Below are 12,875 nucleotides of genomic sequence, written 5' to 3'. Positions count from 1 at the left end.
CTTTCTGTATCTGACTACTTACCCTTACTCTTTTTTCCAAGAGTCAACATAGTAAGGGGCATCCATTCCTTCTTTTCCTTCCTCTCACCTTGCACTCAAAAGATTTCCGTCAGTTTGTTTCTTCCCCAAATCATCCACCTTCTGCAAGAAAACTACCTCATCTGTGAGTATTATACCTCTGTCTAATTTACAGTAAATAAACGATCAGTCTTTTTACTAACTCAGCTGAAATGACTGCTTACTTACAAAGTATAAACAAAGAAACAGAAACAAAACAAAATAAAATATCAACAGTATTTTTCTTGCCTGAGAATTCAAAGTAGGATTGTTAGATGAAACCAATGGGAAAAAAAGCCACAAGATAAAGATGCCAGCCTAAAATAGGAGAATAAATGATGTATAAGAAGGAAAAGCCAAGCTGGAAAAAGTGACACATTTACTGCTACATTTGATGTAGAGAGAATAATCACTGATAGACTTTACCCAAGAAGTGTTGAAATTACAATTATTGAAGTGAATCCAAAACTTAACAATTATATGATCTTTTCCAGAACACTACAATTTGTGCTCTAGCAACAAGAGATGGTTTAATGCTGTTTAGTGTATTTATTTTATTTCTTTCAAAATCCACAACAGCATGAGATCCTCTTACAAAAAAGCTTCCTTCTTGGGTTTTTTTTTCAAAGATGATGCACTTTCAGGCACTTGACAGGGTCCTTTTTCCAAGCCAAAGTTTGCATTCCCAATCACAAGATTAAGTAACAAATAGGAATTCTTACAACAGCCTGAAGTTATGAATGAATGGTTATTTGTGAACTAGCTTGTCAAGACAGATGCGGTATTTGTCAGAGTAGTGTGGGTTAGATATGGAGAAAAAGAGCCAAATAAACAGAGCCAAGATCTAAATCACAACATTTGCCTCCTTTTTTTCCAGTTTGTTTTCATGAGACTAAAATGATGCTACATTTAAAAAATAAATAAAATCTAGCTATTATTTTCAAACAGTTTGCTTTATTTTTTTCCCTTTGGGAAAAGAGTATCTTTTCCTCAAGCATAAGACATCTGAATCTGCTTCACACTTATCCTTTTAAAACAATAGGCAACTAGAAATAACTGAAAAATCAGTGTCAAGCCCTCATTGTGAACATGGATATAAGTACAATCTGCATTTGAGGGTTAGTATATGTTTTCCAACTGGTTTCAGATGATGGGGGCTTCACAAAATCCAAGAATCATGTCCCCTTTTTTCCTTGATTCCCATGATTTTCTCTATTTGAAGGGAAATTTAGTCTACTCATTTCTGTCTTTAACATGTGACTTGATCAAGTATGTGAATGTAACTAGACAAACTACATCTATCAAGTTTTCTTTTGACTCACACTAAGCTTTCCTTGTGCTTAGTGATAATAGAATGCATAAACAGAATAGAAAGGGTAATAGATGCATAGCCTCTCATCACTTCACTTACCCACCTACCTAAGGTCTGGAAATAGAGAAGGTGGCTCTCAATACTTTGGCTACATTCCCTTAGAGGAATTACTGGGGTACATGGGCAAGAGTCACACATGATGAGAAGTTAAGGATGGATTTCCATTTAGTATTCCATACTGTATTCACACTGATAAGATCCATTGAAGTATAGAAAAATGTTTTCTAGAACACTAACAAAATACAAAATCAGAAGGACTCAGGGTTTCATATAGTCTCACCTCATTACAGGGAAACTTCTTTAGGGCCAATGAAGGGATTTCCCCCTCCCCAAAAAAAAGTGTAATAGGCCAATCAAGGTATGAACTAAAATAGGAATAACTTCCATTTCACTTCTGGGATGATATTACCTCTCTTATGACAACTGCCAGCAGCATGACCATGCACAAGTGACTTAGCCACATCTCAAAGCCTCAGTTTTCCCACCTATTAACATGGAGATAAATATACCTGAAGTACCTCATAGCATTGTTGTGAGGTTCAAATAACCTCTTGTATATGTAATAATTGCTTCCATTGATTACATTTGTAAAATATTTTGCAAATCTTAAAGCATTACATGACAATAACTCAATAAAATAAATTAATAATTTTAACAAAATTAATTAAAAATTTTTAATAAAATGAGTCTTCCTCTTTGATCTTTCTGGGTTGACTTTCCATTCTATCTTCTCCTTCCTCTTTTTTGGGAACCTGCCTACTCCCTCATGAACTTCATTTCTTCCAATATGTTTTCCCTGTCTTCATCACCAACTTCCAGCTTAGATTTCCATCCAGCTTTGGTAGCTTTAGCTACCAGTTTTTGGAAGTGACCATGATATCCCATGGAGCAAGGACTGTTCAAGTTTTTGTCTTTATATTTCCAAGGCAGAGCAATGCCAGGAATATAAGAGGCACTCAATAATTGCATTTTGATTGGCTAACTGATTACAGCCTCCCAAACTTCCAAAGGCATACCATCTCAAATTTCTTAATTGTTGCCCTGAGGTCAAGATTTGGAATGATTGGAGTGGGAGGAAGTTTGATCAAGAGGACAGATAAAGTTTATGTAGTGTACAAGATTTATCCCTTGCTTTTATCCCAAGGTTCATGGTATTGAGGATTTGGGAAATAGGTCAAAACCTTGGGGCTACAGCACCTAGCATATTATTTTTATTTCCTCATACATGAAAATAAAGATGGATATGTTTCACGGCATACATTTAAGAGTGTGCAGATTAATTAATATGAATCTAAATTCATTTTGATTGAGATTTGCAAAGTTTTCCAGAGATAACTAGGGACATCCCAACATGTCACCAAGCCAAGCCTGCTTGAGGGTAGTAACTTTCAACATGCTCAAAAGGATTGGCTTCCCTACAAGTTTAGATGAGGCTGTTGCCAGATTACTAGATTTTTACATTCCATCTACTGTTAGTTCTCTCAAATAAATGTTAAAGCTCCCTGAGGGTAGACAATAATGGTCCCTTATCTTTGCTGGTAAATCCCACAGCATCCAGTACTGTGCCTTGCCCAGGCATAAAAAAAAAATTCTAGTTGATCAAGTAAGCCAATGCTATTACCATGAGGAATCCAAGAAAGAATTCGGTCAAGGCAGCCAGTTTTGCTCTGTAAACAAAGGTGGTAAAATGAAAAGAGTAACAAGTTTTCAACTATAGAATAAAATCAGAGATTTCAATGGCCCATGCCCAATTTATCTCTGAATGGCAGGAGAAAAAGAGTTAATTGTACTGAATGAGGTGGGAAATGAGGCAGGAGGTTGACAAGAACAAAGACTTACCCAATTTTCGTGACCAGTTATTTTCATTTCTAGAAAGAGATTTTAAAGCATATGAATATAACTGGATGTTTTTGAGTGAACATGAACTACTTAATAATAATAGCTCCTTCACTTCACTTAGTTTATTCCCTTGATCCTTCGACTAACCAGGCTAGGGAAGGCGGAGGAGTGCCAAATTCCTCAGTCTCCTAGGTTACACATTAAATCCCAGACCATGAGTCAATCTAAGGATATTGGAAGTTCCAGACTTGGAATGAAAAGACACTAATAACAAAGGGAAAGACAAGTCTCAGTTGGTCACACTGATCGCCTATCCCTGGAATTCTCCAACTAACCCATCCTCTTCTTCCTCTGACTTGAAGGGAAATGTTTGCCAGCAGCATTGGCATCAGAATATTAGGGAGGGCCAGACATGGCCTATCTGCCTCTTTCTGCCACCCCTAAATTCCATCACCCTTTCTCCCCACTCCAAGTGTTAAAGGCATTCTTGACCAGAGAAATATTTAAGTGAAACAAGACTGTTGCTATTAAGTAGAGTCAGCAATACAACAAATGAGCTAGAAGGCCTATTGCATTGCAAGCACTGAAAATAGTGCCCAATGGATTACTTGACCAATTCTTTCCAATCCTGTGTTAGAAAGTGTTCCAGATTTGTATATGGCATACTCTGTGTATCGGTATGTGCATGTTTAATCACTACGCATGCAGCTATTTCATGATAACACCCAGGAATTATAGAAAAGGGGGCAAGAGGGACTTCTCAAAGAAAACAGAGCCAAATGGGCCATTCGGGAAGAAAGATGGCAATGCTGTGGTTCGGCATCTACTTCTGGACATTTGAAGATTAAAAAAGAAGTAAAAAGCAGCTTGTGGTTGCAGTCAAGATGCAAACTTACTCTAAACAAATGACTGAGGCAAACTTTTCAGTCTAAACAAACCTGTTGAGGAATCCCTAACATGTTATTAAGAGAGAGAAAAAGAAAAAGAGAGACAGAGACAAAGAGAGACAGAGACAGAAGGACAGAGAGACAGAGACAGAGAGACAGAGACAGAGAGAGAGAGAGATTGGCTACCTCGAGAACATATAATTCTCAGGCTAAAAACTACCTTGGTTTAAAAAAAATGAAAACACACCACATATGGTTTTAAAATGACAATGGGAACATGTTTATCTTTGCCAAGCCTCCTTTTGTTAAGCTGTTCAGAGCCTTAACTCTCAGTCTGCAATCTGGAAAACACTCCTGAGTACAAGCCCAGCATAAGCAGAACCAAGCACATCTGGCAAAGCCAAACCATCTTTCCTGGATCACACCAGTCCCCAAAACATCACATCAAGATAGTTGAAAGAGATGCTATTTAAAAGCTCACCTCCAGGAAGATTCTCAGTTGGAGAGAGGAATGGTATGAATTTTCTAGTGACTATAGTCATACAGAAACAGTGTGGGGCACAGATAGAGAGGGCTGGTCTCAACATCTGGGAGAACTGGGTGCAAATCCTACTTCCTGACATATATATGATGATAGAAACCTAGTTAAGTGGTGCAGTAGTTAGAGCACTGGGCCTGGAGTCAGGAAGAACTGAATTCAAATCTGTTCTCAGACCCTAACTAGTTATGTGACTCTAGACAAGTCATTTCATTTGTGTTTGCCTCAGTTTCCTCATCTGTAAAATGAGAATAACAAACTATCTGTCTCCCAATACTTTTTTTGTGAGGATTTAAATGAGAAAATGATTTTAAAGCACCTAGGATAGTGCTTGGACCATAGTAGGCTCTCTATAAGTCAATATTTTTTGTTATTATTATTATTCTTACTAATCTCTCAATACCCTAAGAAACTCTCTACAGAGACTATCAATTGAAAAATCACTTGCTGATCTGCATTGGTAGAAGGAATTTCTCTATGTCAATGAAAATACAAAGTACCCTTCCCTACTCAAAAAAAAATAGTGAACACAAAATCTTTAAGTTGGAAAGATTTTAGAGGGTCATAAGATAGCCCAACATCTCCATCTAAAATAGAAACTCTTGACAGTTGGCCCTAGAGTCTTTGCTAAAACATTTCCAGTGGCAGAAGAATCTACTACCTTCTAAAGCAGTACATTTTCCTTATATAGAACCCCCAAAAATCTTTTTTTCTAGGTTATTTCTATCTACAGGTTCTACTTTTGCCCTTTGGAGATACAAAGAATAACTCTAATCATTTCCAAATGATAACTCTTCCATTATTTCAAGACTGATTGTGTCTTCCTCTAAAATGATCTGCCATCATCAATGGTCTTTCTACGCCAAAAATCTTTCTGCCTCTCCTGGGATTCTGGAGAACACTTTTGATTTGGATTCCTTGTTTTACTTTCTCTAATTTAGTAACCCTTCTGTCTCCAAATGTATTCTAGTCTTGAAGCAATGAATGGCCTAAATGTCAAGGAACCAAGTTGGGCAGACTCCTCAGGTCAGCCACCAACTGGATGTGGGTCATTCTCCTTGGCATATTTCTGTGAAAATAATCTAGCATGTTTTGGTATTTTTATATGGAAAATTAAATATTTTTATGCTATGTCTCAGAGAAGATAAAAAAATGGTATAGCCAGGGTTCAAATTCCACTTCTGTCACTAAATACCAGAGTGACCTTGGACAAATCACTTTACATTTCTGGGCCTCATTTTTTTCATCTGTAAAATGAGGGGGCTGTACTAGATGGCCTCCAAATTCCCTACCACTTCAAGAAGCTATAATCCTGAGAAGTCTAAACCTGAAAGTGCCATATTGTATATGGGCTGTAGGGGCCATTGTAGAGACCTAAGTGCTCCCAGCCCTGGTCAAGTGTTCAGTCATTTATCTAGCCTCCAAAAGCAAACTCTATTTTGCTCCCATGACAGAAGTCAGTTTCCTAGGTGGACATATTTACATCTGGTTAGAACTTCAAAGTTGATTTTATTCAACTCCGTCATTTTATAGGTGAGGAAATTTAGGTCAAATGAGGTTTAGGGACTTACACAGGTAGTAAACAAGTCATTAGAATTCAAACTAAAAAACCATATTACTGCCTCACTAAAAAAATGTTTAATTTTTTCAGCTTCAAAGTATTATGTTTATTTAAATATGCTTTTAACCTTTGATGGAAGTGAAGGAGGACAAGGAGAGACAGAAAGAGAGGTAGAAAGGGAGGAGGAGAGTGGGAGAGAGGGTAAAGGAGATAGAGAATGAGGGTGAAGACAAGAAGACAAGATGGGGAGAGGAAAAGAAGGAGAAAGAGGGAAAAAGAGAAAGGGAGAAAAGGAGGAAATCCTGATCCAGTAATAACAGTGAGTAATGATGCAATATATGAAAGGGAGGAGAGAAGTTTTTGCCAGTTACATACCAGTAATTCAATTATTCTGAATTCCTTAAAAATCAACGCCTTGGAGTTAAAGCCAAAAATAGTTCTGTGTCCAGTCAGTAATGTTTTCTTTCATTGGGCAGTTGGCCAGTAAAGGGTCAATATATATGTAGAAAGCAGTATTCATGAGTAGAACGCTCAACTACACTCCCTAAAACTACCACGTTATTGATGCTCATTCTACATTCCACAGTGTCACTGGGAAAGATTAGAGGCAGGGGAACTTCTAAGAGGAAATGTTTAAAATTCATGTGAAACAATAACAAAGGAAATTTCATTGTGATTTTTCAGGCTGTATAGTTTAGTCCATCCAATTCAACATGATAGAATTAGCCAAAGTGATGACTGACTTACTTTGTTCGGTGCCTAGCTTGGCCATGTTCACTCTTCATTTATATGAACTGCTTGTTTTCTGTGCAAGTTAAAAAATCTAAGACATTTCCTCATTTTCCATCCCAATACTGACTAACATTACATGGATGCTGACTGAGGCTCCCTAAGAACAGATTATCAGTGAAATTAAATGAATGGGAAAGGGCCTTGGTAAATAACAATCACAAGAATAAAACGTGCTACATAAAAATAATACACTGACTTCCACTTACATGAAATAGCTTCCAATCATCCCTTTGTTCAATTTCTAAAGTATTTTATTTTGTGCAAAACTGGATTTTAAAAGGCAACATAGTTTAGTATAAAGAAGACAGTATTAGGAGACATGGGACTGGAGTTCTTTCTGACCAAACTCTGCTACATATTTGTTCTGTGACTTGGGTAAGTGACTTAACTCCTCTGACTCTTACATTATTCATCTGTAAAATGATCATTCCTATCCTGCTTGCTTTATAGGATTGTTCAAAGAATCAGATCAGAAAATTCAGGTGAAAATGCTTTCAAAAATGCAAAGAAATATACATGAATAAGGTGTTCATTACAATTCCTACCAACAAAAGATTACTGGAGAAAGTCAGCCATCTGAAATGAATGTAAAGGAAGAATTGTGCCATAATGAAGTAGTATAATAATCAAAGAAATTGTTACAATTAAAGGGAAGGAAGGAGCAGAGAAGAAAAAAAGGTAAAAAAAAAATTAGATCCTTTTGATTTACCAAGTCCTTAAGTTATATTTTTATTGTTAGTAGTTTAAAAACATCAAGAAGCTTGTTGTATTTGGAGCAAGAAATCTAAGTCATTCAAGCCTTTTGCAATATATTTTGGATGGATGAGTCTTGAATCTCAAAAGAATTGTCAAAAGGACCAGCTGTCCCCTTATTCCTTCTGTACAAACTATGGGTAAACCTTAGCATAACTCTACTTTGAGCCTTAAACTAACAGAATGTGAAAAGATTAATATGAATAAATTCAAAACTAATCAGAGCCCTTCTTTAAATGTTGACACAGTATTATTTATATCCTATACATACCTTCTTGACTAAAATTCATCCCAGGAGATTGGCACTTGGCCAGTTCTATTCATATTTACTGTATTTATATAGTACAGTTGGCCAAGGATAATATTTAAGACAAAATATACCTTAGGGCATATACAATATCTCTTATATTTTTGCTTTTAAATCTCCACATTGCTAAAAATATTTAGACTGAACTTTATAAAATGTCCTACAAAGGGCTATCAACAATCTGTAGTGATATATAGCTGGCTCAGAATAATTAGAGCATATTTGTAATACTTATGCCAAAGTCAGTCACCAAATGCTAATAACTTTGTGGTTTTAAAAAAAAAAAAACCTGAACCACTGATCTTTCCCATGCCTTCATCTTTACTGCTAATTTGACCTTCAGCATATTCACTGTAAGAAATGCCAGTCTCCTTCCCCACCTCTCTTTCCACTTCACAACACCTTCCAGAAATGAAAGAGGTAAAAAACTATGCAATAAAGTTCTAAACGGGAAAGCTGGTCTGTACTCCAACGTTGGCGCTTTCAATTTACTCCTTAAAAAAATGGTGGGGTGATTTCTTCCTTTCTTTTTTTTTTTGGAAGGATTCATAATGATCCAGCATAACTAGAAAGTGCTGGAAAATCAGTTAACCTACTTTCTATAAAATCGCCCAGCCTTCACACACTAGTACCCAATCTGCTACTTGTAGGGCTTGCTTCTAAACTGCTGTGATGCACCTTGTGGGTTGATACTTGGATTGTCTGTTACCAATCCCATGTTTCTGAATGCTCTGATAATATTTTACATATTTAATCTGGTTCTTTATAGGAAGGGAGTGCCTACACGGAGCCTATGTAATATCAGGCTTCTGATATGTAATATCATATGTAATATGTAATATATCAGGCACTGGGCTCTTTTCTAAAACTAGGTGTTTCCTCTAGCTTTATGGGAAATAGATAACTGGGCTGCCCTGGACTCAGCCTCTTAAATCCAAGGTCCTACTGGAAAGCGGGGGGGGGGGGGGGGGGAGGGGGAGGGCTGACATCTTCTTCTTAGAGAACCTGGTATGTCCAAATCAGCTGGTTACAGGTTAGAGATGTGTCCGAGAACTGAGAGCAATTTCTTTTCACTTGTGTTGCACACCACCTAAAGCAGGACCAGTTCAGGCACCAGACAGTGTGCTTGTCTGTCCACCCAAGTACCAGCAGGGCTGCTGCACGTGCCGGAAAAAAAGAAAGCTGGCCTGATTCCTCACTCTGTCTCCCTGGTATTGCTACAGCATGCAATGCCACTTCTCTCCGAATAAGCCCTTGGCTCTAGCCCAGGTGAAAAGGCTTATTTCCCTGAGGATAACAAGGGTGGCGCTTATTTCTCCGAGCTGTTGTTGGAGGGTGCCATAATTACAATAATAAAATCATCCTGCTTGCCAGAGTGTCCGGAACCTGATGCTGTCATTTCACAATAAAAGCGAGACAACAGAGGCAGAAGAAAGACTGCCGAAAAGACTGGGGTTCAGACACACACTGGCTGTCATTCTGGGACCATCACCTACAAGACATGACAAGCCGCAAAGCAGCAACTTGCTTAACTAAAAATAAATATATTGAGGAAAAAAAAAAACGCACCACCCTGCAATTAGAAACTCTTTGATAAAATTACCAAGATGGCTGTATTATCTATTTAGGCAAGACACAGAGACTTTGCAAAAGCGGCCAACAAGTATATAGGGCATGGAAAGGGGAGGAGAGAAATGGGCAGCCAATGAAACTGAAAGGGATTGGGATTTGGAATACAGTAATGCTGAAGGGCTTCCCCACCCCCACCCCCACCCCTTTCTTCTTCCTGGTATTTAACCCTCTCAGGTATCACAGAAGACATTTTTAAAGAAGCGCTCTGAATCCATTTCAAGCTTACTGCCCCATCCTCGTCTTCTCCCCGCGCTCCCCCCCCCCCCCAAAGAACTCCACAATAAATCATTCCGCTCTAGTCACTACTGTATGCCAGATGGATTTGAGGATATGGCAACGCAGCACAGTCGAGGAGCAGGGAGGGCTCTTTTACTCCCTCTTAGATTTAGGAATGCATCATCAAAACAACTGCCGAGAGCAAATGAAAAGGGAGTCAGCTCCGGCACCGAGACTGAAAAGAGAGGACTTGCAATAAACCTATTAAGAAAAATGTTGAGTTTTCTACTAAACAATTAACAAAACAATAATGACCAAATGCGTGTGAGCGGAAGGAGGAGAGAGGTCTGGCTGCACTCAATTTAGGAGGAAAGTAGACTTAAAACTCAAGTGCGGAGGGGGGGGGGGGGGGGAAGTTCCTATTTCCTTATGAATGAAAGTACCAGAAAGTGAAATTGCAAGATCCTGGACTGGAGGGGGCTGGGGTCGGGGTAGAGGGGGAAAGTGTAATAAATAATCTCTATCTGGTGAGTGGGATTGAGGGGATGAAATAAAAAAATGTAAACTGATAACTTCATTTTTTTAGGCTTTTTTTTTTTAAGCAGCTATTATTAAACATAGCTACAGTGGAGAAGGATTTAGAGCTTTACAGTCAGATCAGTGTTGGGGCGGAGGATGGGGAGAAGAGGTAAGTGCCCCCCCCCTTTTTTAACCATTCAAACTCTACGTGGTAACAAACCCTTCCAACCAAAGAAAACAAACCTACCAAGAATTTTGCAGTCTGCTCTGCCCCTGGGGAGTGGATCGTAGGTTGCTTGAGGAGGGCTGCCTCCTAGCCAATGGACCGTGTGATGAATTTTCAGGGAAGAGGAAAAAGAAGAGCGCAGCAGAGGGAGATTGGGAGGAAAAGGGGGGAAGAGAAGAGGGAGGGGAAAGGAGAGAAGCAGAAAGTAAAAGTACCCCCCCCCAAAAAAAATTTTAACTTAATCCACAACTTTGAAGGATTGGAGGTGGGGGCGGGGGAGAAAAGAGGGGATGGCTAGTTTAGAGCCGAGATGGAACTCGGAGAGAGGAAGATCCGAGGGAGTTTGGAAAGCGCCTGGCACCGCCAAACCTCAGGGATTCGAGAAGAATAAAAGCAGCACTTACTTTCCGAGTAGTAGGGCATGTCTATTTTGTAAACTTCTTTGGCATAGTACTCCTCATCGCTCCTTTCCCTCTCACAAGCCGCTGCCCTCCGGTTGGCTTTCTCCTGGAGCAAGTCCCTGGTGCTGTTGTAGATGGAGATCACCTCCGGGGGGACCTCCTCGGGTTCGGGGTACTCTTCAGGGGGGCTGGTCAGCTTCAGCTTGCTGAGGATCTGACCCCGGATCGCCTCGATCCTCTTGCGCATGAACTGATCCATATCGAGCGTGCTGCAGGTAGAGAGGCTCAGCGCCACGGTGACCAGATCCAGGGTCAAGAAAACGCTTAGGAGATAGTAGTGCATTTTTTTTTTAAAGAATCGGAAGGGGGGAGTTAAAAAGGGGGAAGGGGAAGAAATCCTCAAATAGAGAACAGATGGAGATTAAAAGGAAAAAAAATCAGATCAAGTGCGTAACTTGGCAAACAAACCAAAGATAATGAACAAAATAATAACTCGCTCAAATTGACTAAAAAAAGAGAAAATGTGAGTCCTCAGAAGGGTGGCAACATAAATACGGACTGGGTAGTTGGGTGAGTTAGGGACAACTCTGGCTTTTTTTTTTTTTTCCTTTTTGGTCGGGCGGGAGCAAGAAGGGGGGGGCAAGAAAGGTAAAGTCTCTCAGGCAGAAATCATTGAGCCGAAGTACTCGGGGTTCAGTGTGTCAGTGTCCAGCCCGAAAGGGCTAACCTGAATTCGTCTCTGACAGCCAAAGTGGGGAGAGATGGAGAGGCCCCAGGGCTGGCAGCTAGCAACCCAACAGAAAGGGGTGCGCCAGGATGCTGGGGGTGTGGGGAAAGGGATAGAGAGATTTAAAAATCAAAATCAAAAAGGGGAGAAGGGAACAAGCGGCAGCTCTCCCCACTTCCACTGCGGGCGCCGATGTCTCTGCAAGAGAAGACCCACACTGCGGCTGGAGGAGCAGCCGAGAATCGCACACGTGTGTGTGTGTGTGTGTGTGTGTGTGTGTGTGTGTGTGTGTGCGCGAGCGCGCGTGTGCGTGTGTGTGTTGGGGGAGCGCCCGAGACACAGCAGGGAGGCGGGGTGCGCTTCGCTTCCCACCCAGCTCAGTCCTAGTCCGTAGCGGGCAGCAAAGGCGGCGATGATCTTCGCTCCGGGTGCCGCAAGCTGTTGCATGCACCCCGGGCCGCGTGCACCGACCCCGCCCGGGTTACTTCTTGTAGCTGCAGCCTCCGGTGCTGCCTGAGAGCACCTCCTCCTCCTCCTCCTTCTCCTCCTCCTTTTGCTCCTCCAAACCAAACTGCAACCGAGCTACAAACAAGCCACTGCCCGGGCCGCTGCCGCCAACGCTGCCTTCGCCGCCGCCGCCGCAGTCGCCGCCTCCACTGTCTTCTCTTCCAGGCTGTTCGCAAAGGCAGCGGCTTGCTAGGGCTGATTGGGGAGATGCTTTATTCCTAAGGGGCGTGGGGACTGTTTTCGGTGGGTTCCTTGTTTGCTCCCTAGTACTCCCACCTTCCCCTGCCCCTAATTCTCTCCAGCTTTGGCCCGCTTAGCCAATCTTCCTGTATTATTTTCCAGCACTTGCCACCAGGAAAGTCAAAGAATCTCCCGTTTTCTTTTCTCCCCCTTTCTCCCAGGCAACCCCTCTGTGGCTTTCCTGAATAGATTGGTAGATAGACCGTTATACTCTGTTCTCCATCTCTCTCTCTCTCTCTCTCTCTCTCTCTCTCTCTCTCTCTCTCTCTCTCTCTCTCCCTCTCTCTCTCTCTCTCTCTCT

General features: G+C 40.8%; 1 protein-coding gene across 1 annotated transcript in view; it reads right to left on the bottom strand.

Moving 5' to 3' along the window:
- TGFB2 (transforming growth factor beta 2) overlaps positions 1 to 12,076 on the bottom strand; it is a 104,528-nt gene extending 92,452 nt beyond the window's left edge. The window contains exon 1 of the mRNA XM_044676903.1: positions 11,104 to 12,076. Within this exon, the coding sequence (XP_044532838.1) occupies positions 11,104 to 11,443 (340 nt within the window). The 5' untranslated portion in view covers positions 11,444 to 12,076. The remainder of the gene's footprint in view (positions 1 to 11,103) is intronic.
- Between the last annotated feature and the right edge of the window lie 799 nt (positions 12,077 to 12,875).

Source organism: Gracilinanus agilis, chromosome 4 (assembly GCF_016433145.1).
Source record: "Gracilinanus agilis isolate LMUSP501 chromosome 4, AgileGrace, whole genome shotgun sequence".
Taxonomy (NCBI): domain Eukaryota; kingdom Metazoa; phylum Chordata; class Mammalia; order Didelphimorphia; family Didelphidae; genus Gracilinanus; species Gracilinanus agilis.
This window is presented reverse-complemented; position numbering and strand designations above follow the sequence as displayed.